Below are 26365 nucleotides of genomic sequence, written 5' to 3'. Positions count from 1 at the left end.
GCACTAGAAGTGCCGTGCTAAACAGGGACAGCAATAACATCAAGTTCTTTTCTTTGCCTGCTGCTTAATTGGGAACCATATGTTTCATGACGTGAGTATATCTAAATAATTTATTTTCTTTCATTTCTGTTTGTTTACCATATTCTTCATTTTTAAACATTTAAATTCATTTGTTTTAATTCATTGTAAATAATGAGGGCAATGTTTTGGTGGTTGTATTGCTATTGTTTTGCTAAGGCATCAACACAAAGATGAGTGTTTACTTTGCATCTAACGTTGCACTGGTAAATGGGATATTGCACTCTCTGAACTCAATAAGGAGAAATGTCAAACTTTAGGAGATTTTGGAGAAAGTGGGGAATACAATAAATGCATCACTGCGGTTTTGTGGTGTTGTTAAAATGTTTCATGTCAGATTGCAATTATACATACTGTATCTAACTAACTAAGCAGTCTCATTTATTGTTTGTGTTGTTGCACAATTAAACTAACTAGTGTGTACCCCCATGCAGTCATAAATATCATTTACATGATAGAACAAGAGAAGTGAGACGTTTGCTTAGTTACACATTTTACCTTCACTGTCTGAAATAGTTTGGACACACTATAGCTAAATGTAAACATTTAGTAAAATGATAAATGCATGATTGTCATGAATATATTACAGATACCTTAAATATAGCACCATTACGTTGACTATAACATTTGCACAGCTAAATTAATTTTGAGGGAATTCCAAATGAATGCATTCCTATTGAACTAATATCAAATCATTTAGAATGGAGGAAAATTCTTATTGCATACAAGCACACTTTATGTTTTGAATAAAACTAAGCCATCAATATGTTATTTTTATGCCTCTAACCTGGATGTTTAGTAGCTTTTTATGTTTAATGGTAAAACCCTGTGCATGTCACTATAATGTTATATACCACTTTGGCCTTTTGTGCATTAACAGCTTGCCAATATGCTCATTATAGACTAAACTAACAGAGGTGTGACTCATGCGAGGAGCCTTTGTCAAATGGTGTAAACTCCAACACCTCAAAAACACCCTAATAAAACAAACGACCTAACACGTGGAGTCATTCCATCGTTTTCGTTTTCTCTTAATGAAATAGACGTCATAATGGAATTTTATTTTGCATTCACACAACAATTATTTTAGCAGTATTTTAGAGATTAGTAGTAGTTCAAAGTGCATAAAACTCATATATGTTCGCCTATTAGATTAAATCAATCTAAGTAATGTTTATGAAACTGAACGCACACTATTTGAAATTAATATACAAAGAAAAAACGATTATCGTATTATGAGCCTATAAAAACATGGCATAATTTACACCTGTTTTCTCGAAATATGCATTTGTCTTATTGAAATAAATTTTTCTGATGAGAGTAAATAATACAATTTTAATTTCTTCAAAAATGAAACAAACTAACAAATAATGATAATCGGTGTTTATGTCTTTTTCAAACCCTCTTGAGATTCCCTGTGTATGTTAGATTGTTAGAAATCGCATTAATTGTCCAGTTGGACAAAGGCTTTCTTCGCGCACCTCCGCCTGGCCAATTGGTGAGTTAAAGGTCTACAAACCCCGCCCCAAGAGCTAGCTATGTGACCTTATATGGCCACTGTATCCTTTTATGGGTGTGGTGGGCGGAGCTTCAGCAACCACGTCTGTTTAGTGTCACTTTCACCGAATTCTGAACTACGATTCTCAGAGATGGGACGGACAGCTGGCCGGTGAAACACACGGAACGGGCTGAAGGTCTCCGCTTGTAAACAGAACCTACAAGTTGTGTCAAACTGAAGTTGACGGATTCTTTACGAACTTTCCTGGCTCAAAGAACAGTCTCGTGCGTGGTTTTTGTTGACGTGTTTTCTGTACACGTTCATATTTCGCTTTACGTTCTTGTTGGCGAAAAGAAGATTGCGATATAGTACCGCACCATTATCATCATCATTGGCTATGGTTTTTTTAGAAACCTTATTTGATCGGAACTGGTAGACACCCAATAATAGCCTAATATCAACGACCGAATCGCCACTTATTTCGCAATTGAAGCGAAAGGTCACGCATGGGATTTCGAGAAGATCGAAGCGAAGTTTTGAACTGATCGCCATGGTCCTCTTGTGACGGGACTGTTCTTATTGCACGGACATTCCTCGATCGTTATTGACAGCATTTCGGAGCAACTGGATCTCCAAGTTGAACATGTTTTGGGGATTTCCGCTCCGAGGATGAACACTCTTTGTGCTTTATTTCGCGCTAATTATGCCACCTTTTATTTTGCTTTGTAAATATTCCAAGAATTATTCTGATTAGAGAACTTGCGTTTTGAAAGCCTATATCACGTTTTGTTTTTAAGAGGTCTTTGAGTTGGGACGCGCCGGTAAATCTACACAAACGTCATTGAGGATAGTTTTTAACCTCCTCCCCGCGTGAAAGGAGTTGAACTGTGTCTGTTGGTACCCCAAACGTGTTACGGGATAGCATGGCAATGGTAGTAAATCAGTGGCAAGAGAACATTTCGGCGGATCCCGGGTCCCAGCTACAGATTTGCAGTCAGGAGCCCGGCGGGACCCCGGGAACTCCCTCAGGTTCAACCCCGGGCAACGACGCGCACTCCGGGGACAAAATCCCCAACGTGGACTGCATGGTGTGCGGAGACAAGTCCAGCGGAAAACACTACGGCCAGTTTACGTGCGAGGGCTGCAAGAGCTTCTTCAAACGCTCGGTGCGACGGAACCTGAGTTACACCTGCCGGGGGAACCGCGACTGTCCCATTGACCAGCACCATCGGAACCAGTGCCAATACTGTCGACTGAAAAAGTGCTTGAAAGTGGGAATGAGGAGAGAGGGTAAGATTTGACATATAGTGCTTGTAGTTGATTAGCAAACTTTTGATTTGATGTGCCTTTAATTCAAATGGGCAATCTGCTTCTCTAAATCCTTGAGTTTTGATCAAAAGTTTCATAACTCAGTTCTTGAATGGTTACCACAATATGATGTTAAATTGCTATTAACAGTGTAATAGAATAGTGACTATAGACACAAAAGATATCACCATCGTTTTCCGCCAAAACCACAGTTATTACAATTATTAGGTACGATAAACCATATAAACCATTATAAAATACTGTCAGAATCAGTTTTCAATTCATTTTGTTTCCATTTTGTATTTTGTTGTCAGAGGTGTCAAATACTAAGTTACCACAGTAACCACATGCATTTTTATGTAAAGGTTTGGTGGTGTCATTCCCAAGCTTCATTCAAAAGTAAAGCAGTTGTAGGCTATTACTCCTTCTTAGACGCCTTTGTTGGGGTCAACTCATGAATGATCGTGTCTTCATCCGACACTCTAGTTGCCACTTAACATTGGTTGAATTGCATGATTAAAGACGAGTTAATTCACGTAATAGCGACGCTCCACATTTAATGCGTCAATTCGGGTCCAGGCGAACTTTCTCATTAACATGGTTTGTGTTAATTGCTCTACACGACCCAAATACAACCTAAACCTTGAGGAAAAACATCTCTAATTGAAATATTGCTGTCACTCATAAAAATAAAGGTTGGAGTTAGGGTTAAGGTTAATCAGACAAATAACGTTTTTATTCTGTTTATTGGAAAAAACGCTCATGTTTTTGGGCTTTAAAGAACCCAGAAACCAGTACGGTTATCCGAAGAAGCTGTAAGGCAAAATCAAGAACTTTTCCGATCTTCAAAGACCCATATAGGCCTATTTAACTTGAGAAGCATATATTGTTCTTTGTTGAACAGAAAAATCGACGAAAAGCCTTAGGTTTAAAAGTGTAGCATTCATCGTGAGATGAGTTTGATTCGTTTAGAATTAGAAAATTCGAATTTTTGTTATTTAAAAGTAACACAGCAAGAATTAAACTTCATATGCGACTACTAATATGTATTGTTCGAGAATGTTTCGAATTCGGAATTTTGACGGGCCTAATCGCGACAGTTTGTTCGTTTAATTGCGCGCGCGAAAAATGAAACAGCAAGAGAAATAGGCCTAAACTTCAACAAACAATACAAGAAATTCCCCATTTGGACCACGTTTGAGTCTAAATCCTAATTTGTGGAGTGATCAGTGCGCAAAATCATCTTAAACAGTAGCCTACATTTAAGGTTCAAGGTTTGAGTAGTGATTGTTTGATTGTATGGTTGTTGGATGAGTTGTTTTCTGTTCTCCAGTTGGTTGTGCAGAGTTCCACATTCATTTGGTTTATGGAAAACACTTAAGGGAAAATTCATCTAGTCATGCCTTCTGAACTGAAAGAACCCGAGGAAACCTCCTGATGATCTGTTGACCTTTTTTGCTGTCTGCATACACATTTCAATGAAAGTATCTTGGATCCAGATATCCCAAATATCCTTCAGGCATGCTTTTGTTTGAAGTTCCCTGTCACATTCAGAAAAATACCAAGAACTAGATTTCTAAGTGTATCATTTATCTCTACAAACAGTTGAAAATGTTCCTTGTACAGTGCATCTATTTGAAACTGGGTCCCTAAAACGTAAGTGGTATGAATGTAAATAATTTAGAATGATAGTGCCTTTGGGCAGCATACACTTTTTGCACCCTTATTTGAAATTTGTATAGGCATAAACCACCTTAAGAGTTTAGTCAAAACACATACTCATTTTATTGATTCTTTTAAACTCAAGTTTGTTTTTCTGCCTGTATGCATACAGTTAAAACCAATATTATGCGTATTAACCATTTAGGCCAGTTTGTGTTGTGTTTGTAGTGACAAAATAGACTGGAACACTCACGGTATCATCTTCTTTTCATTCATAAGTTATATTTCTTCTAAATTAGGCAATTCGGTCACTTGAAATGAGGAGCACATTGGACTGTTGATACTATTAAAGGTATTCAGCAGCCAACATTGTTATGATATGGTTATGGTATAATGAATAGTTCTGGGATTCTCTAGCTTTTACTTTAATTATGAATGAATAATATGTCAGGTTTATGTAAACCAGCCCCTCACAGGTACATAAACAAATCATTCACAATTGCTAATTTGTTCTTTTCATCATTAATTCTTCACAAAGGTAGTTAGATAAGTCTGTAAATCAGACCAATGCCTCAGATATTTGACATTGTACATAATCGGTAACCTTTATAATGAAACTGTCTTACTCTTGAACTTTGGTATGGCTAATGCTTGTTGGATGAGGTCAAAAGCATTTAGTTGTGAGGCTCTTTGTTTTCCGTAGCCATCAGAAATCCCACTCTCTACTCCTACAAGCTCATCATGTGCGTTTGGTAATGAATGGGGCTGAATCATGCTGCCTATTCCACTGCGGTTCATACAGACCCTCACAAATACAGTAGATGTGACTCTAGTGCTTTTTTATGGCTTTGCTGCAGTTTATAGTCTGCTAAATGTGACATAAAGTAGGAAAAATACTAGGTTTTACAGTCTAATGCTATAGGAGAACCTATTAAAGTTCTTTAGAAAACCATCTTTGTCCTGGCGAATAAACAAAGCCATGAGGGCTCTATTTGTCATCTGTTACATATATATATACATATATACATATATATATATATATATATATATATATATATATATATATATATATATATATATATATATATATATATATATATATAAAATCCCTTTTATCCCAATTTGTAATGTCCAATTCCTTAGTAGGTTCTCGTGGTGGATTGGACAATTCTCAGTGACCTCCGCTTCTGAGACCGCATGTCATGCATGAAACCACAGAGACTCCGCATGTGGAGGCTCATGCTACTCTCCACGATCCACTAATCGAGGAGGTTACCCCATGTGACTCTACCCTCCCTAACAATCGGGCCAATTTGGTTGCTTAGGAGACCCGGCTGAGTCACTCAGTTACTCAGCACACCCTGGATTCGAACTCAAAACTCCAGGGGTGGTAGTCACTGAGCTACCCAGGGTCAGAAATTAATCAGAGCTTGAAGCAAAAATACCACCGAAAGTGACAAAAAATTCCCCACAGTGCATTTGCTATTTAATACTGAATATACTTCATAATAAAGCTGTCAGAAATCTGTAATCAGTGTCTCAGGGGCAAATGTGTATGTGGAGGTTTTGATGAAAAAACTACATTGAAATCAGTTCTGAAACCCTGAAAACACACAAACTTGAAATTGCAATTACATCCAAATGTACAATAATGATAGACGTTAGAGAACTAATCTAACATAAAGGCTAGCCAATTTTTTAAATCTATTCAAGCAGTGTTTACTGTGTCATGACCGTATCTTTTGCATTTAATGTAAAGGGAATATTCAGGGTTCAAGTCAAGCTCAATGGACAGCATTTGTTTCATAATGTTGAGTTCCACAAAAAAACTATTTTGACGCCTCCTTTTCTTTAAAAAAAAAGTAAAAAAAGAGGCATTTGTGTAAGTGAATGGGGCTTCCACTTTTGGCGGGTTTAAAGGTAAAAATGTGAAGTTTATAATTTTATAAAAGCACTTACAATAATTATTGTGTAAAAAATATTTTTTACTGTCATTTTAGTGTTTGTTGCCATTACATCATCATGGCAAAGAAGTTGTAAAATTGGCTGCAACTTATCACACTAAAATCATGTTTACGTGGATATTGTTTATGTCTTGTGGCTATACTTTTGAGACAGTGAGTATTCTAATGTTTACAGATCGGACCCATTCACTTCCATTGTAAGTGCCCCAGTATAACCCAGATTTTTTTATTTGATTTTTTTTTAAACAAAAGGAGGGGCAAGTAAAAATACATTTTTGTGATTATCAGTATTATGCCACAAATGCATAAAGGTAAATTGCACTTTAAAATAATTTCCTGGGGGTCAAATATTGCCACATAATAATAAAAAAAGTTTCTTAGAGCCAATGCACTGATCTGAAGAACCTACCATGTTGCAACCTTAAGAGTCACAGATATGAACTGTTTTTACACCTTACGGCTGCTCTTAACATGACAGACATTCCAGTCTGACAAAGGGCGCCTCTGACTGAAAGAAAGAAGCGTGATTGCCTTGTCAGTTCCTCAGGCTTTTGCAAGTATATGCGTCTGCTGGAATGTTCTGTGTGCCATGCCATGACCTTTGTCAAAGCGAGAAAAAGACCAATATGACTGTATAAAAAGTCTGAATGTCACACTAAGAAGAGCTTTCACGCTTGTTTACACACAATGTCATGTCTCTTCTTACACCAAGCATATTATTATTATACCAAGGTAAGTATCAGTATTTAGTGCTTATAGTTAGAGTTAGGGGTTTGTTCAAATCCCTAAGCCTAAGTATTAGATTTTGCCACATGACAAGCCCCGCCACGAATTATTGAGATAAAGTGTGCCAATCCTTTTCTAAGCAGTCAGACTTGAGATTTTCGCCTGGCCGACAATAAAAAGGGCAAAAGAATCCCATAGATTTACACTGAGGGAGGGACCCGAGCATATATGTATAATATATGTACTGTATGTAATCCAAGAAGCTTTTGAAGAGTTTCATGTAGATTTGTGCCGGGTGTGAAAACAATGCAGTTGTTCGCCGCATGCTTGTGATTAGCATCTCGACAAACACGCTGAAACTGTGACTTCATCACATGACCTGTAAGTCACTCACTTCCCGTGTGCAGGTGAAATATAGGTCAATGGAAAGTAAACATGAATAATAGACAGGATCATAGCAAAGTCCAAATGTGTCAGCTTTCTGTGGGGTTTGGATAAATATCACCTTGCCACCTGTTCGATTGACTAATCCTGCTGTTCTACCAGTTTGAACAGGTGACCTGCGGCAGAGGTGACTCTTCCTTCTTGCAGATTATTGCTGTGTAACATGAAAACATCAGAATCTTCACGTCCAGTGGAGGTTTTTTTTTTAAATCTTTATTTCATTTTTAGTAATTATTAAAGAATATTTCTAGGTCACCAATTAAATGTAAGCACATTTGTCGCATTGACCATGTTGACTCCTTTGTACAAAAGTTCAGAATTATTTTTCCATTGACCACACAAGATGCTCTTTGTAACATTCTCACATCATACTGGGTAACCATTCAGGTTTTGCACAAACTTGTTAAGTCCATGCGAGCTCGAGTGCATGCTGTCAATAATGCAAAAGGAGGATATTCAAAAATACTAAGAATTTCACATTTTTCATTTTCATCCATCCATCCATCCATCGTCAACCGCTTATCCTGTGTACAGGGTCGCGGGGGGCTGGAGCCTATCCCAGCTAACATTGGGCGAAAGGCGGGGGACACCCTGGACAGGTCGCCAGTCCATCGCATTTTTCATTTTAATTTTTTCAAATTGCTATGCTAATAATATAGACTGCATAAAAAAATACAAACTGAAAGGATTTTGGACAAGTGGTCTCAGAATGTTGGATCCCACTGTATAGTCTTCAGATGTGTTTCACACTTTGTCACAGTAAGCAAGTTTGAATGGTTCTAAATTATTCTGTAAATAATTACAGAATAATAATTCTGGCAGTAGGATTGTGTAAATAGAAATGGATTAGAGTGCATGACTGATGTTAAACAGAAATATGTTCTAACACCTCAGTGTCACATTTTAGCTCTGCAAATGTTATTGCTTGCTGCTCCACCTTCCCTGTTTTTTTGGGGGGGGGGGTTTTGTTGGTATGTCTGAGGTTCATCTCAACCAACCAGTTTCAGAGAAACTGAAAACACTGAGAGAGCGAGAGAGAAAAAAGGAGGAACAGGAAAGTCCAGCTTGCATAACTTCTGACCTCTCTGAGTAGGAGTTGCATGTTAGTCCCCTGGCACACGTGAAGCACGTTCACTTATTGATTTATCAGAGCCTTTTTTGAGTTGAGATTGAGTGTTTGAGATTTTCCTTTGCTTTTTCTGTCCACGTTTTATGCAGAAAGAGAAATAACGAGAGGAAGAGGACTTTCTTTAAAGTGTATAATTTCTGTGCCACTATCAGCAACTAACAGAATTGAAAAAATAATGAATGTTCTTCAACACCCATCACCACTCCCACCTATTTCCATAGTTGGGACAAGCTGAGTAGATTACTTCTGAATTGTAATTAGGTACTGATTACAAATTACTGTACATTACAAAAATTGCAATCAGTAATGTAATATCACAGATTACATATCATAGATTAATATCACAAATAATCTGATTGCTTTAGGATTATTTCTGATTACTTCCAACCTAACTCGTACTTGATGTCATTTGCATTTGAGCATTCTGAAAACACTCAAAGAACTTCCAGACATATATCGTAGGAATTTTACATTTATGCATTTGGCAGACGCTTTTATCCAAAGCAACTTACAGTGCAATTATTACAGGGACAATCCCTTCAGAACAACCTGGAGTTAAGTGCCTTGCTCAAAGGCACAATGGTGGTGGCCGTGGGGTTTGAACCAATGACCTTCTGATTAACAGCCTGTGCTTTAGCCACTACGCCACCACCACTCTTAAGTGGGAAGTAGGACGGCTGTAAAAGATTTTAAAAAGAGAGAAATTATGGTGATATGGTGATAATGAACTATTTACTGTATTTTTCTAATTAACATTTAACCAGGTAATCCATAAAAAGTAGCTATAGTCTGATTACAAGTATTTTTAAATGTACTTTAATCCAAGTACTTGATTTTTCGTAATCTGATTAGCCAGCACTGCAAACATGTAACCCCACTGCAAACTTACCCCAATGTTGTTATGTTCGGTAGATTCAGGTCGCTTAAACAGATTGCAATTCTGTTAAAATGTGATGTGTGCAAAGTTTTGATGCTAAAATACCTATGCCAGCTAATATACAGAGACTAGTACTGCAAGTAAGCTATTCGTGAGTTGATTTGCTTTAAAGGTGTAAACACTGCAGCTCTGTGGCACTGTCAAAATGGCAAAAGTGTCTCAACCAATGGCATGAGTTTGCAGCGGGACTATCTATTTTTTGACCAATGGAAGATAGGGGAAGTCTTTGGACAATTGCAATGCTGTATGGTGCCACATGTCACACATAATCTACACACTTCCCCTTTAAATGGATCAGGCAATTTAGAGCTGCTCCAGTATGTATCTATGCAGATTTACTTTAGATAGACTGTCCAGAATGTACATGCAGTACTTAACAACATCCTTCTTTAGTCTGTAACTGTAAGAAACAAGAAAGGCCTCTGTCATCCTTTCAGTTTTAAATTATAAACCTAATTGGAGCACTCATTAGGTAGCTCTAGTTCACATACAAAATACAGTGGTGACTTTTCAAAGGTTCCTGAATCTTTATAGTTTATTTTTTCCTCTCCTTTCACTCTTCCTTCCTTTAAGAGAAACTCTGAATGTATTTCAAATCTGGGTTAGAGCATTTGGGGGATCTGTCCCTTAATCTCATGTCCAATTTGTGATCATAGACACCTGTTTAAAATAGGCCCGTGTCTGTAATTCCTATGACTGTCAAAGGGTGATGTAAAGTCACAATCTGGATCATCCCTGTAGGAAAGAAAAATAACAAGTGAAATGTTTTAAATAGCTCATAAGTTTCACCTAGAAAGCAATTAGATTGCATTGAGACCAAATGGAGGTTTTTGTTTAAGCCTCCAGCTTCTCAAAAACTGGGGAACACTCTAGAGAAAAAGACCCCAGTAATCTCACATCTCTCCTCACATATCAGCTTCAGAAGAGTTTCAAACTGCGCTCAGATTGGCAAGATACCAAAGTCTGCAATCAAAAAACAAGAGTTTTCATAACTAACTCTTCTCCAAGTACTGAATGTCAGCAATTGTCTCATTTGTTTCTGCTTGTATTTCTCTTAAGGAGTTTTTATCTGAGACAAAGTTGATACTTAAATTAAACATAAATTAGATTTCTCTTTCTCACACACACACTAATGTTTTCCTTATTTTCACTCATTTTTATGTTCATTCTGTTTAGTAGTAAATGGAGTAATTGGACAGATGGCAGAATAGTTAAACAGGTGTTTCCCAAATGGACATCAATCTGCATTGTTTCAGGAATGTCCCATGTTTTGCCGAACCATTTGTTTGAGGACTATCCAAAACACTCATAGTGTTCACTCACTCATTACTCATTGATGGAAAGCAAAGGAGGCGTTGTCTCCTTGATGTGTTTCACAGATTCTATGCAGACTGCAGACGCATTAGTATCTTAAATGGGACTTGGCTGATTTGTACTGGCAGATTAAGGCTTAGTCTGTAACCTTTCTTTATTACAGTGTTGTGTAACAAGTGTTGGCTAGTAAACTCATAAATACCCACTTCTAACGGCACATTGCTTTTTATTTTCCTTTCCTTAGCTGTCCAAAGGGGTCGTATGTCCAACTCACAATCCAGTCCAGGACAGTACCTGACCAATGGGAGTGACCCTTACAATGGACAGCCTTATCTTTCCGGCTTCATCTCGCTGCTCTTGCGGGCCGAGCCATACCCCACCTCCCGATATGGAGCGCAGTGCATGCAGTCCAACAACCTTATGGGTATTGAGAACATCTGTGAATTGGCCGCCCGTTTGCTCTTCAGTGCTGTGGAGTGGGCAAAGAATATCCCTTTCTTTCCTGACCTACAGCTCATGGACCAGGTAAAGCAAGTTTGTTACTTTCTTATCAGGACTTTATTTTATCCATCTATAATTGAATGAATCTATAAAAGTGGTCTCTATGTGGCTTGTAGTAAGAGCGAAGAGGTTAATAAATCAGTATAATAAATATATTCTGTAAAAATATGATTCATGTTTACAGTTGCCAAACAATGTATTAATATATAGATGTATAATCTAAATGAATACAGAATGTACAGGTGTGCATTTTATTACTGCTTCAGAGGCGCTTCATCCAATCATAATTTAGAGTCAGACATATCAATTTTTTATTATGATTTCATGTCAGATTTATGCAACAATTGCATATTGTTGTATGTACATATGCACATTTTTTACTAGCAGATGTTTAAATTAATGAATGAATGTTTATATGAATGCTTTTACTGTGTCTCATGTAATGTACAATGATTTTGTGTGTAGGTGGCGCTCTTACGCATGTCGTGGAGTGAGCTGTTTGTTCTGAATGCTGCTCAGTGTTCTATGCCACTGCATGTGGCTCCCCTGCTGGCCGCTGCTGGTCTACACGCCTCCCCCATGTCAGCCGAACGGGTGGTGGCCTTTATGGACCACATACGTGTCTTCCAAGAGCAGGTGGAGAAACTGAAAGTCCTTCAGGTAGACACGGCCGAGTACTCCTGCCTAAAGTCCATCGTACTTTTCACTTCTGGTAAGAATAACAAACCTAATCTTAACATGATTTGATTAGTATGTCAATTATGAGTTTATTTTGATAATGCTCACTGATAATATCCGCTGTCTACTATTTAGAAAATATTTTAACCCCATTCTGTTTATCTATGGAATCTAATGGGGCTTTCGTCACTACCAGCATCACTGGATTTTCAACACGGGACATCAACCCGCTAGTTTTAAAGTTAGCAGTATCATTTGTTCACGTGACTTTCGAATTGTAAAAAGAAATGGCTGTGCGCAAAACCACGCCTTGGTCTATAAACGAGGTGCAGATGTTCCTCTCGTTAGCGATGAACGAAACAAAAATGTCTTTCAGGAAGTGTCCCAACTGTTGGCCGCACAGCTGAGACACGGCTACAACCAGACCTACCAACCGTGTAGGGAAATGAAAAAAAAAACTTACAAGTGTCTACAGAACCATCAAATAAAAGTCGAAGTGATTCGACCAAATGGCTGCTATCTAGACCGGCGAGCAATGGGAGGGAGAGTGCCCTGGACTCTGGAGTCCAAGATGGAGGATGGTGCATTAACTCTATACTCTGCTCGAAAACTTCACTTTATTTAGTTGACCAGCTACTTGAAAGCTTGCTTCTAAAACAACCAGGCCAATTTAACTGTTACACTTGTCTAAAATCACCATGCAACATCTGCTTTATGCAGCACAATGAGCTAGTAGCTTACAGCTAGCGGTCATGTTATTGTTTATTGTTTTGTGTCACATTGAAGATGATGTCATGGCAGTAGAGGCGGCGCAACTGTGATGATCAGCCTATAATCCTACCCACTTTGAGGCGGCACTAAACAGCAGTGGAAAAGCAAGCTCAGAAAAGTAAAGCGAGTCGAGTCGAACAGTTAGGTGCAGTGGAAACTTGCCATATGTTGTCAGAATTGTGATTGTTGTTTATATCCCACAGCATCCTTCTGTGTAAAATGCTATGACTAATTATCACCAGTAATGGGAAACGTTAACTTTAAATTAGTGTTACATTATTAGGTTACTACTAATAAAAAAAAACTAATTAATTTACATTTAGGGGCGTTCACATGGGACACATTATTGCGTTCAAAAACAGCTCGATGTAGCACCTTGAACAGAGTGCTGGGTGAAACGCTGAAAAAAACAACTAGATGCGACACATTTGAGGCATGTGTACATAGTACAACATTTTAAAAAAAATCTCACCATTAGTGCTGGAAAGGTGTTTGTTGATTCAGTGGTATTTTTTGAAAAATGTTCAAAGCGTTTCTCCCTGCAACATAGTTTGCATGCAACTATCACCTTACTTTATTTGTTACTCTAAAAAGTAACCTGATTAAGTAACACATGTTACTTGTAATGTGTTACCCCCAACACATGCGCAGTTGTAATCAAGTTTTGCATAGTCATGCTATAGCCTTCATCTGTCTGTCCATGGGTGCTTCTCAATTCTAAAACTGTGCATCCTCATTTCCTTTCCTTGCATCCTAGCCCAACCCTCTTAGAAAACAAAGAAAGGATGCAAAGAATGGAAACGAGGACGAAAGAATCGAAGCAAGATGCTATTGTAAAATGAAATGTCCTTGCTCACTCAAGCACCACTTCAGAGCGCCATCTCTGCGCAGCTGCATTTCCTTGGAGCACTTGTTGTTATATTGTTGAAATATATTCATAATAAATCCTAATAATTCAAGATGCACCTTTAAAGTAAGTGATAATTATGGTTTATTTAAACAGCAAAGGTAAAACATGCATTAAAACTGTTGTGCAGGGGGAGGAGAATTTAGGCGTGCGTCATGTGTTTCGTCAAAGAAAGTCTTCATCATAGGATGCTTTTGTGTTTCCATGCTCAAGTGTCCTAGGGAAGCTTCCTCCATCCTCGGTCCTTGCCTCCTCATGGTGCATTTAGAAAATGTATGCGTCCTTCATGATGGCAGATTTTGATCAATTTCCAAGTCACAGGCTCAAGAATGGAGGAACGAGGATACAAGGATGCACAATTAAAGCATTGCAAAGCACCCCATGCACACATAACACAAAGCTTAGTCTAATATTTTATGGAAGGACGAAAATTACTGCAGGTTAAATACACGTTGCTCATCTCCTGTCTTTTGGAGCATGTATGTGCACAACGAGTCCAGCTATGGTCCAATAAACATGTATACATGCTGGATGAAGCCGAGCTACAATTGCATTATCTAAGTCTGTTAGTCTAACTTGGCAAAAAGATGTATTATCTTTTTAGTCAGACTAAAATCAAACTTTAAAAATGCAAGTAAACATACTAACTGATTCAAGGAACATTCAAGATGGGAAGAGTTTCCTGTGCCACTGCCAAACACTAGTATAGAGCTCCAGACTCTAGGATGTCTTGCCCACTGGTTTAGATTATTTCTGATTCCCTGCTCTACCTGTCAGAAACCCTTTTTCTGCCCAGACTTGCACTTTTTCCAAATGGATGGCTGAACCCACTGCTCTCAATTTGTTTTTTTTTTTATCTCTCAATCCTCCACACTTCCATCTATTATTGAAATCAGGCAAGCAACCGCCCACCCCACCCCGACTCCCACCAACATGACTGAATTATGCATGCTGAGTTGCAGCGAGAGAGATTCGCCTCAGTCTGGCTGTGACCTACATAACCTCTGTAGCCCAGGGCATCAATGTGATCCATGCCGCAATTGCAGCCAAAGCCCTCCTCCACCCCCTGCCGAGACCTGCAAGCATGAGCTAACAGGGACAGACAAACTCTTGTGGCCCATAACCTCTGCTCAAACCTCCCATCACCTCATATCACCCAATGGGCCTCTAATGTCAGCCAGTTGCCCCAATAGCCCAACGCAGTGCGGTGGCAGTTCTCAGCGCGTGTTCACACTGTGAGACACAAAGGAAGAGCAGGGATGCCTTTGCTGTGCTATGCCGGCACAAGAGGAACTGGTGTAGAAGCATGCCAAGCTTGTCAGCAAAGACATCATACTCGAGACTGATGCATCAGTCCCCCCTCCTTACAAAACGGTGCCTACAGTGACCGTAGATGTCTTCATCAGGACTCATGTGATGTAGACAGAAGCGCCAGTTGTGTCCTCTCAGCAGGTTTCCTCGACCTCATAGAAATATGAAGCAATTAATCTTTTGTTATCAGAACTGAAGCTCAGCAGGAATAAATGTACATGTACACCAATGATAAGTACCATGGCAGAGAGAATAGAGAAGTTCTCTAGTTAGGCACTGATGTTGGACAATGGAGACTGGTTCGCAATAGACTGATCTCACTGTGAATTCAGCCACAATAAATCAAATGTTCTTCAATTAAAATAGGTCTGTACTTAACGAAATTCAAACCATTGCCCCAGGGACCGAAGCTGGAAGTTTTGTTGAATGTATGGGCATGTGTGATCTCCGGTTTCCAGTTGAAATGTCAAAGTGAGTTATAAAGCGAGTTGTTTACCATACGCTCTAACCCAAACCCTAAACCTAACCATCAGTGGAGTAAAACTATAATCCTAGAGGAAAAACGCAACCGAATCATTCTCATAATTTATTATATGAATGCAATTTTTTCACGGCCTCTGTGGGACAAGACCCTTGTCTCTGAGGCTGCTCGCACAACTTCCTATCAGTAGTGCCACAGGAAAAGTAAACAGATTTGAATTAATGCAGAGACGTCTGATGGGAAATTTCTTTTCAGATACTCAGCATAATGGGGTCTATGTCATGGTACCAAAACATTCAATAGCAACATGTTGAGGTTCTGTATGATCATGTTGCACATTCAGTACTCAAATTCAGGTGTTTAGTGGTTTTGTGGAGCTTTGTGCAGGCCAGTCAAGTTTTTCCACACTAGACTCAGTAAACCATTTCTTTATGGCCCTTGCTTTGTGCACAGAGGCAGTATATGAAATAGAAAATGTATGCCCCATTCTGTTGGAGATTGCATGGCTGTATGCTTTATTTTATACATCTAATAGTGATAGGTCTAGCTGGAATAGCCAAACCTGTTGCTTAGATGGGGCCATTTGGGATTCCTAAGCTGCTACACCAGCAGAAGCCTCTGTAAAGCCTCCAGGAAACTCAGATATCCCAATTATGCATTCAAAGAACTTCAAAATATTCTTCGAAATAGAGCTTCGAAGCCTTTCCGTTCTGATGGGGCTTTTGACAGTCCTTAAACTTCTTTAAAGTTCTTGCAGCAACAAAGTAAATTTTTCACAGATCTGAAAGGGTGTCTGGAGGGGGCCTATTCAGAGGGCTCCACCACTGAGGAACCACAAATGGTTCTTTGGGTATCTTTTAATGTTCACTGTGCATTGCATTTTCATCAAAAGTTCACCATGTGATGCAAATAAGAGACAGTCCTTATAGATTCAGTGCTGGGAAGATTACATCGGTATTGTAATACGCCACTGAATTGATGATAACCTTATCTCTTAGATTACCATTTTAAGGTAATGTAAAATTATAACTTTTGGATTACCTCATAACTTTAGTTTTTTTTTGTGTCTGTAATATTACTGGCAAAGACAGGCTGACAAAGACGATGATGAAGTTAGAAACCAGGTGCAGTTTATTTACATAAGTGAAATCCAACAACCGAAAATCCAAACATGAAACAAAACATTGACATGACTTGACCAATCCAACAATGTTACAAAATTCCTGACAATGGACAATGCAAACATGAGGCTTAAATACATGGACAAGGGAGAAACATGACGGGGTGTCTCTGGCTAAGGTGGTAGAGCGGGTTGGCCACTAATCGCAGGGTTGGCGGTTCAATTCCCGGCCCACATGACTCCACATGCCGAAGTGTCCTTGGGCAAGACACTGAACCCCAAGTTGCTCCCAATGGCAGGCTAACACCTTGCATGGCAGCTCTGCCGTCATTGGTGTGTGAGTGTATGTGTGTATGTGTGAATGTGTGAATGAGTCACAGTGTGAAGCGCTTTGAAAACCGCTAAGGTAAAAAAGCGATATATAAGTGCAGACCGTTTACCATGACACTGTTAACCAATGACAAGACAGAACTGATAACAAGGTAACAAGACAATAATCCAATGAAAGCAATACACATTGAGGGAAACATGAAATCACATGACCAGAGGACCACATGAAATTAAACAGGGAATCACATGACCTGGCAGGGAAACAGGAAATAACTTGACATGGAACACATGACTAACAGGAACTCAATTTAAAAAATAAAAGACATTAACACAAAAAATGAACACTTAAATACATAAAACCATGACAGTGGTTTTGAGTAGGATAATCTTGAACCATTTTGACATAATGTTACTTAAATGCATTTAAGAAAACAAAATGAATCAAAATACGAGAATTGATATGATAGTTTGTGTTCTACTACTGTTCATGAGTGAATAACAAATGCACTTAAAGCAGAAAATTACGCATATTGGGAATTTTGATGTGTTTGATGGACAAGTAACTGAAGGCAGTTACGCTTCGTCGGCCACTCACTTAGAAGAGACCCAAATGACCAAATTAATAAGTATGTGTTATATGCGCCCGAAGAACGACATGGCAAACGAAGCCGAGGAAAGCCACGCACATTATACCATACATACATCGGCACTAACAGTCGACACATACTAATCAACAATGACATGCCACCAACAGCTGACGAGATGCAAAGAGCTGCCAGTAATCGAACAGAATGGAGAAAACTTGTGACCGACTGCAAACACGTTTTGTTCGCAGCCGATTGATGATGATGATGATGATGGACAAAACCTTTCCAAATAAATAGAGATTTCCAGACAAACCACTCGCTATATCTTCAGTTTAACTATAACCATCTGGCTAGTGGATAGTATCTTGTTTGTACAATTCCACAACACACCCCATCTCTTCCGAAAAACATTTACCACAAGTATATCAGCAGTAGGCTAATTTAAAATGAAATTAAAAATTAGGGGAATCAATTAATTATGAACAATTTACTGCCGTTGTTTAAATAATTGGCATTCATGTAAATCATACAAAAGTAACTGTCATGTGATTACAAGTATTTTCAAATGTAATGTGATCTGAATACAAGTTCTTGGTTTTTGTATTTTGATTACTTAATCCAGATTACATGTAATCAGTTACTACCAAGCACTGTATAGATTATAGAACTATTATAGATCTATCTGTTATAGATTATTAGATCAAGTTGTAGAGTAACAATCTTGAAGTATCCATATCCAAAGTATCCAGTGAACAAAAAATATAATTTTGCCATCTTTCTGTTTTAGATGCCATGGGTCTGTCGGATGTAGCCCATGTGGAGAGCATCCAGGAGAAGTCTCAATGTGCTCTTGAGGAATACGTGCGGAACCAGTACCCCAATCAACCCAACCGATTTGGCCGCCTGTTGTTACGGCTCCCCTCCCTGCGCATCGTTTCCTCCCCAGTCATTGAACAGCTCTTCTTTGTGCGTCTGGTAGGAAAAACGCCCATTGAGACCCTACTACGAGACATGCTGCTGTCTGGCTCCAGCTACAACTGGCCTTACATGCCTGTCCAGAGAGACCGCCCCATCTCCCTTCATTACAACGAGAATGGGCCTTGATCCCACCTACTAATCCATATCACACCCTTGCCGCTGTAGGGTCATGGCCAATACAGAGAATCTATCTGCGAGCCACGGCCCTTTTTTGCCACATCATCACTGCTCACTTATCTGAAGCACCAGCCACCTGTTTCCGAGGATGGGAATGGACCACTTCGTACATACTGGACGGTTGTCTAAGATAGAGGACTTGGCTGCAGGACAGTTTGGTCAAAAGCGCAGTGTCCATTCCTGAATTTGACTTAACCAGAAGCCATTAAAGCTGATGCCAAAATATGACCAGAAAAGCTATTGACTGTTGAACCTTGAACCTTGAAAACTGCAACACATGTTTTAAAAAGAGCGTCAAGATTCTGTCCATGTTTGTGTGGTCACGTTAAAATTCTGACTAAGATCCTAGCAGCTGAATTAGGAATGGACGAGGTTTGTTCTTTGGCCTGTAAAACCGAGAGAATGGAAAGACTCTTGCAGAACTTGTTCGAGAGAAAGCCATTGCCAAAGCCAAACAGGCAATAGAACTCTCGGAAGAATTTTCTGGAAATTATGACTGAGGTGAAATTTTGCTTGTCTCATTGTTGATTTTTTATTTGCATTTAGGTCTCTGATTAAGTGGGAAGACTTGAAAGAGGCACTTGAAACCAGCCAGATACCCTCAACTCTCTGTGCTCTTCTCAGCTACATCCAAATATTCAGTATTCAGACAAAAAAGTTGTTGTGTCAAGCACCCCTGCTAAAAAAACAAAAAGCAGAATTGCCGTTCACCAGTTAATGGTCCCACAGAATGGGATGCTGAGCTGCTGGTGTCCACACCAGGCTTTTAAACTAGCTTAACCAGCTTCACCAGCTAGGTTTTACTGGTGAAAGCATGGCTATGCTGGTCCATCAGCTAGACCAGCACCAAGCAAGCACTATCCAGCATAAACCAGCCTAGTCCAGCATGGGAATTGCATGCTGCAATAGCTGGTCTTTTTAGCAGGGACAACATATGTCAGTCCTGTTAAAATCAGGTGTTTATCTCCTTTAGTTTCAAGAAGAACAATAGGGTGAAATAAGGTATTATGGGATATCGGGGAATGTGGGACACATAAGCTGTAATGTGTGCAAGTCTATGTTAACATTACAGTTAACCAAAAAGAAAAAAATGTGGGTTAACTGTAAAATTACTATAAAATTCAGTTTGTTGGTCTGAAGTGTTGGGGTGACAGTCAAAAGTGCAAAACATGATCCAGATTACCCTAATTCACCCTACATCAATGAACTCAAGACCTCAACAATGCCAACAGTCTGCCTTTGATGACCAGGTATAATGTGTAGCATAGGTATCATCAAGTATTTTTGTTCATTTCTATTGCTCGTTTGCATATGTTTAAACCCTGTTGTTTCATTTTTAACTTGGCACTACAGCTTTTAAGGCAGCATTTGGATATATAAGCCATTGGGACCTTTGAAAGCAGGACCTGTTGTTTTAGTTCACAGAATATTGCTATAAAGGTATGTTTTTTCTGTATTTTAGGTTTGGAAAAATGACTTCATGAAATAAAATGTCATGCACAGATTTATGTCATGCTGTTGTTTTGCTGCTGAACAATGTTTTAGCACTATTATTGGACTATATAGAACTGCTGCATGGGGAAAAGTGTTGACCCCCTTGAATTCCTGTTAAACCTTCAGATTTGAACACTTCCAATACCTTTCCGCCCCTGATTTATAATGGTTGGGGCATTTTAAGCCTAACCATTTCTTCTCAAACCACTCCCTTTTAGTTGTTGGCATATGGTTTGAGGCATTGTCCCACTTGAAAATTAATCAGCATCCAAAGCAAATCCGTTAAGCCGTCGCTCACGCAATTTTCTGCACAAGCCTGTTGCTCGGCTCCCACTGAGAATGAATTTAAAAAGTCTTCTCAGCTCTGCGCCAGTGGACATGTACGGTAAATTGTTATCTTTCAAGAAAATGTAATAACTGTAGGTTGTTGGTTGCGAAAACAAAGGGGGCAAATACTGTACGTATCACTTAAGTAATTTACAGATTTTTTTATACAATATATTTTTAAGACAGCTTTTGAATTAATTCACAAAATGTAATAATGTTAAAATTGAACATGTTAGAAAATATTGAAATGCTTTACGTTCAACTTTACAACAACAGAATGAGAAATGTTCTTTATTAATTAATTTTGTCCTTTTTTTCTATATATTTTTGAAAATATTCAATATAATGCGTAAAGTTAAGAATATTATATACTGATAGTGTCCATATTCATTAGGTAGTTAAGAAGTTAAGCTTGTGACCTTGTATCTACAGAGCTCTTTCAGTGATAATATGGCGCAAGATTAAGATTCATCTTTATTGTCATTGTGCTGAGTACAGGTACAGAGCCAATGAAATGCAGTTGTTTTCGCATAATCCAACTAAGCTGGGGTCAGAGCGCAGGGTCAGCCATGAAACAGCGCCCCTGGAGCAGATAGGGTCAAGGGTCTTGCTCAAGGGCCCAACAGTGGTATCTTGGCCGTGCTGGGCCTTAAACCCCTGACCTTACAGTCAGTAACCCAGAGCCTTAACCACTGAGCCACCACTGGCCCAACAAATTCCCTAACCGGGAATCGAACCCGGGCAGCGGTGGTGAGAGCGCCGAATCCTAGCCACTAGACCACCAGGGAAGGGCTAAGATCGACTAATATGAAAATGACTTACACCTTCATTTCAGAACTGTCCCTTCCAGTTCAATAGTGACCTCTCCACCCCAACACCATGTAATATTACTTCACTTTTGCAGGGCCATCATATTTCAATCCAATACAAGGATGTTTATTGTATTTTACATCTTCGGATTAATAACAATTCATATGCCATTGCATTGAACTATTTTTAGTTGTAATCTTATCATTGTTTAGAATCTCTTTGATGTTTAAATAGACATGTGACGTCTCGGTCTGTGGTTGAAGTGACAAGTCTTGTGTCACTCCCCATAAATCATTTAGAAGTGACAGGGATTGTTCTAAACTCTACTATAGCGAACAAAAGGGGTGTTGTTTCTATGCAAAAGTAATTTCTTGAGTCATTCAGATTTAAACTCTACACCTCTATCAGATATGACACAATCTTAAGTAAACAAAATTATGTAACTGGGTGCAGAATGTTTGAAGGGCACTATGGCAATGCTCTTATCAAACATTAACAATAAAGATGCCTTGCAGCTATAGCTTCTAAACTTGAGCGCTGGCTACAAGGGCAAGCGAGCGGTCTGTCTCTGGGAGAGTTGGCCAGACAGCCCTGTTCAGATCAATAGTTGAGATGTCAGATTGAATTGAGGTCAGCCTTTGTGCATATGAGGTCTCTCATATTTGGCTTACTGTCAGGATGCCAGCTGCTGAAGTGCAGCGCTTGTTCTACAGCTATTTCAAAGAGCGTGTAAAGCCGTACACTGATTAAGAACAAATGCATATGAGCGGGGATGAGTGCCATTCTTTTAATATCCAAGTCAAGTCCTGAATTTGAAATGAGGTAGAAAACAGGATACAGAATTGTAAATGTAATTTTAAATAGCATTAAAATGGAAATAAATTCATAGGAATTCATATAACTACTGTAAGTGTAGTTTTTAATAATCCCCCATACACATGCAATCATACACACAACATATGGGATATTGATCATAAAACATTAGATGATACTAACAGGGAATGTGTGTATATATGTATGTGCCTTCTATTGTAATATTTACATAATATATTAGAAGTCATACTAACAGTGCAAGATGGCAAAATCATAAAAAAATAATATGAGTTGACTCGTTCAAAAATGTGCGCCCTTTTCTTTAAAAATGCAAAAATGTATGTTACAGTGAGGCTCTTACAATGGATGTGAATTTTTTTTTTTGAGGGTTTAAAAGGCAGAAATGTGAAGCTTATAATTTTATAAAAGCACTTATGTTAATTTCTTCTGTTAAAACTTTATTTATTTTAATTATTTTAGCTGTAAACGTAATTAAATAATTTTTACAGCCATTGTAGTGTTTGTTTAAATTAATATGTCATGGAAATTAAGCTGTAAACTTGGCTCTAACTTTACATGGAAAAGGTTAGCAAGCGATTTTATAATACTAAATAAATTTTAACACACATATTGTTTATGTCTTGTAGCTATACTTTTAACAGTGAGTTTAGCATTTATGGATTGGCTCCATTTACTTTCACTGTAAGTGCCTCACTGTAACCCAGATTTTTGCTTTTTTCTTTTTTTTAAGACAAAATGTATTTTTTTTGTAATTAATAATATGCCACAAATGCTTTCGATTGAGCTTAACTTGTATTGAACCCGGAATATTCCTTTAGGCGTAACCCCTTAACTAAACCCTAAACATAACCATGATTTAAATAGGAACATTTTGTTTGATTGAAAAGTTTGTTCATTGGTTGGTCTCCATAGGAATAAAAGTAATACATTTTCTTTTACGATTCTGCCATTTCATATGAATTGTTACAAGTTATTATGAGACTATGTTGGATAGTGAAGTGGAAGAAAACGTAATTTTCCAGAGAGGTTTAACACTTTAACAAATTTTAAGTCTTCAAAATGGAGCCAAACAACATGAACCAGTTTTACAAGATGGAAAAATTAAACATAACACCTAAGAACTTATCTGTTCTTGCCCATTTTTTTATTGTGTTGGACTAATGAAATTCCTCTGTTGCATGGTTTAATTGCACATTCCAATTCAACATTCTGTTGGCCATGGACAATAGAATTCAAAGTCCAACTCATGAATTGAAAGAAATGTGATTCGTAATGTTTCTAATTTTCCATTCATACACAGGGTGTGCTCAAGATAAGGCTGTGCATTTTCGATGCACTAAAATTTCGAAGCACCATTCCTCAAACCTAAATCCAGAATTAATAAATTCCTCCACCACAGTCACAGGGACCAACATTTCCATGTCATTTTAAAAATGCTGTATGCCCCTGCTGTAACTGTTATGAATCCTTAAAGAGGGCCTGGTGAGGATATATGGCAATAGCATCAATATTGATGTGTTTGAAAGTCCCTCCAAAAACCCAGAGGGCATCAATATTGATGGTGTTGTGCTGTCTCTCAACTGCCCCAGGGCAACTCTCAGAAAGTAATTACCAAGTGCAGGAGTTTCAGCATTACCACCCCCAAAAAAACACAAGGATACTATTTTAATGATTTGTAAATCTCCATCCTTTCTATTTAAACTTTTCAGATACTTAATAGGGGGTACTAGGCATTGGGTGGTCCCAATGTAATAACACAAAAGTTATTTTCTAAATCATGGTTAGGTTTAGGTGTAGGGTTTGGATTAGGGTGTTACACTTGGGACACATCCCCCCGCCCCTTTTGTGTTTATGAAATATTTTGGCTAATTTGACAATTCCAGATACCAATAATGTAGTACTCTCAGCTCTCTTTTTCCCTTTAAATCAGTGCCAACAAACAAACAAACATACAAAAAAAACAACCGTCCTTCTGGGCCTGGCAAAGTGCATTAAATCATGAATCTTTGAGCAAATAACATCAAGATAACCAATAAAGAAATACTGCATTGTGACGTAACAGTTTGAGTACTTCATATAAAGACGTTCTGCACTTAAATGTACAATAATAAAAACCCAAATAACATTCACACGCAACTCTGGGTTGATTTTGTATTCAGTCTTATACTAATGACACATACTGATTCTTGGTAACATCGACAGGCCTTTAAGCCACATCATGATGACTTTTTGGGTCAAATGGTGCCCAAGGCCAAGACAGACAGAAAGGGAGGGTGAGAGAGAGAGATGGAAGGCAAAACGGGGGGAAGAGCACACAAAATGGAAACAGACGTGTCTAAAAATAACCATCTAAAATATTTAACTTACTGACCCAGAAACAGCCTCAGTGTAATCATATCTATGCTCCGACTGAAGGGTTGGCAACAGCATGTGTATGATATCATTAATGCAAAGAATGGAAATCATAATGAAACAGGAAGAAGAAAGCCCTGAGGAAATTCGCCAACAAACATCTACAAAAAGCATTTGAAATCTGGATATTTAATCGCTCTGTCCTCTCTCGTAGATCTGTCTGGAATCAGTGAACTTCTAGTGCATTGAATGTCACTGGGCTTTAGTTCAGTAAATGAATCAGTGAGCTCTCATGAACAGGAAGAAACAATTAAGCTAATTGCATCCAGTAACTTTACAGTTCAAGAAACTGTTGGAAGTAACTGATTAAATTAACAAGAATTGTGAATCTTCAATGATTACATTTATGTTCTCATGGTTTGAATATAGAACAAGAATATGTGAGCTAGTCGCTTTAGAAAACACAAAAACTCAACTTAACTCACAACAAATCAATATATAAGTCCTTTTTCCTATCGATCTCCACTTTCACTTTCACATTATTATTTTTGTGTTTTTGGCGATTCACATTCTTTCTGCACATCGCCACCTACTGGCAAAGAGGAGAAAGTATACCAAAAAAAGGACTTAAAGATGCTGTAAGCAATTATGTCCATTCTAGAATTTCCACTAACTGAGCTGTTGGATTAGCCACGCCCCCTCTTTCCAAATCCCACACTCCGAAGATACCAAATGAGATTTATTGAGACTGACATTGAGCAGGAATGGTTGTCAAAAACAGAAGCAGCAAAATTACACCCACAACTGACAACTGTTATGAACAACTCTGCATAAAAATATCATTAAGCTTTAATAATTCACTGCTACTGCAATAAAATGTTCCTACACCCTAAACCTTTCCATATGAACCAAGTCGTAAAATATCTTACGATTTCTCCATCTCGTACAAATTATTAGGAGTTGTCATGTTGGCTATGTTGTTTCAATTTGTTCACAAATTTCAAACCTTAACAGAGCTGGACATTGATTCCTGATCCCTTTGTGAACTCTGTTGCAGTGAAACCAGCATAATGGATCTACTGTAGATCCATTATGTAGATCCATTATCTAATGTACATTAGATCACAGTCATATTCTATTGAGTTGTACTATATGGTAAGGGCAGGGTAATTGTTGCACTGATGAGATGCCATTGAGCTGTTAACAGAGAGGCAACGAGTTGGGATGAGATACAGAGAAACAGTGTTCACTCCTCATGGCCTTTAGGCCATATTGTATTTTCCACACTTCACTTTGGTAATTGATTGCTTTTGCTGCTGTTTGCCAGAGCAGTTATCAATGAATACATTTGGGTAACCAATTTTTAAAAGAATAGAGCACATACAATGAGAATTCTGTCATTATTTTCTCATCGTAATCTCATTCCAAACCCCTATGCTGTTATTTTATCCATAGAACACAAAAGAAGACATTTTGAACAGTGTTTACGTAGCTCATTTCCATACAGTGGTAGTCAATAGTGACAGCGGCTATCAAAAAACTCCACAGAAGCACCATGAAAGTAGTCCATATGAATTGTGTGCTATATTTCAAGACATCTGAAGCTGTACGACAGCTCTGTTTGAGAAACACATCGAAACTGAAGTC

General features: G+C 38.4%; 1 protein-coding gene and 1 non-coding gene across 2 annotated transcripts; one reads left to right on the top strand and one right to left on the bottom strand.

The window, feature by feature from the left end:
* Nucleotides 1-1734: 1734 nt before the first annotated feature.
* LOC127655644 (nuclear receptor subfamily 2 group F member 5-like) lies at nt 1735-20659 on the top strand. The gene is made up of 4 exons (XM_052143552.1): nt 1735-2866; nt 11305-11585; nt 12027-12273; nt 18534-20659. Exons 1-4 carry the CDS (start codon nt 2500-2502, stop codon nt 18848-18850), a joined length of 1212 nt encoding a protein of 403 aa, XP_051999512.1. The 5' UTR covers nt 1735-2499; the 3' UTR covers nt 18851-20659.
* A 779-nt stretch (nt 20660-21438) lies between these two features.
* trnae-cuc (transfer RNA glutamic acid (anticodon CUC)) lies at nt 21439-21510 on the bottom strand. Its single transcript has one exon. It is a non-coding gene; the product is annotated as a tRNA-Glu (tRNA).
* Between the last annotated feature and the right edge of the window lie 4855 nt (nt 21511-26365).

The sequence above is a fragment of the Xyrauchen texanus genome, chromosome 15, assembly GCF_025860055.1.
Source record: "Xyrauchen texanus isolate HMW12.3.18 chromosome 15, RBS_HiC_50CHRs, whole genome shotgun sequence".
Classification (NCBI taxonomy): Eukaryota; Metazoa; Chordata; class Actinopteri; order Cypriniformes; family Catostomidae; genus Xyrauchen; species Xyrauchen texanus.
This window is presented reverse-complemented; position numbering and strand designations above follow the sequence as displayed.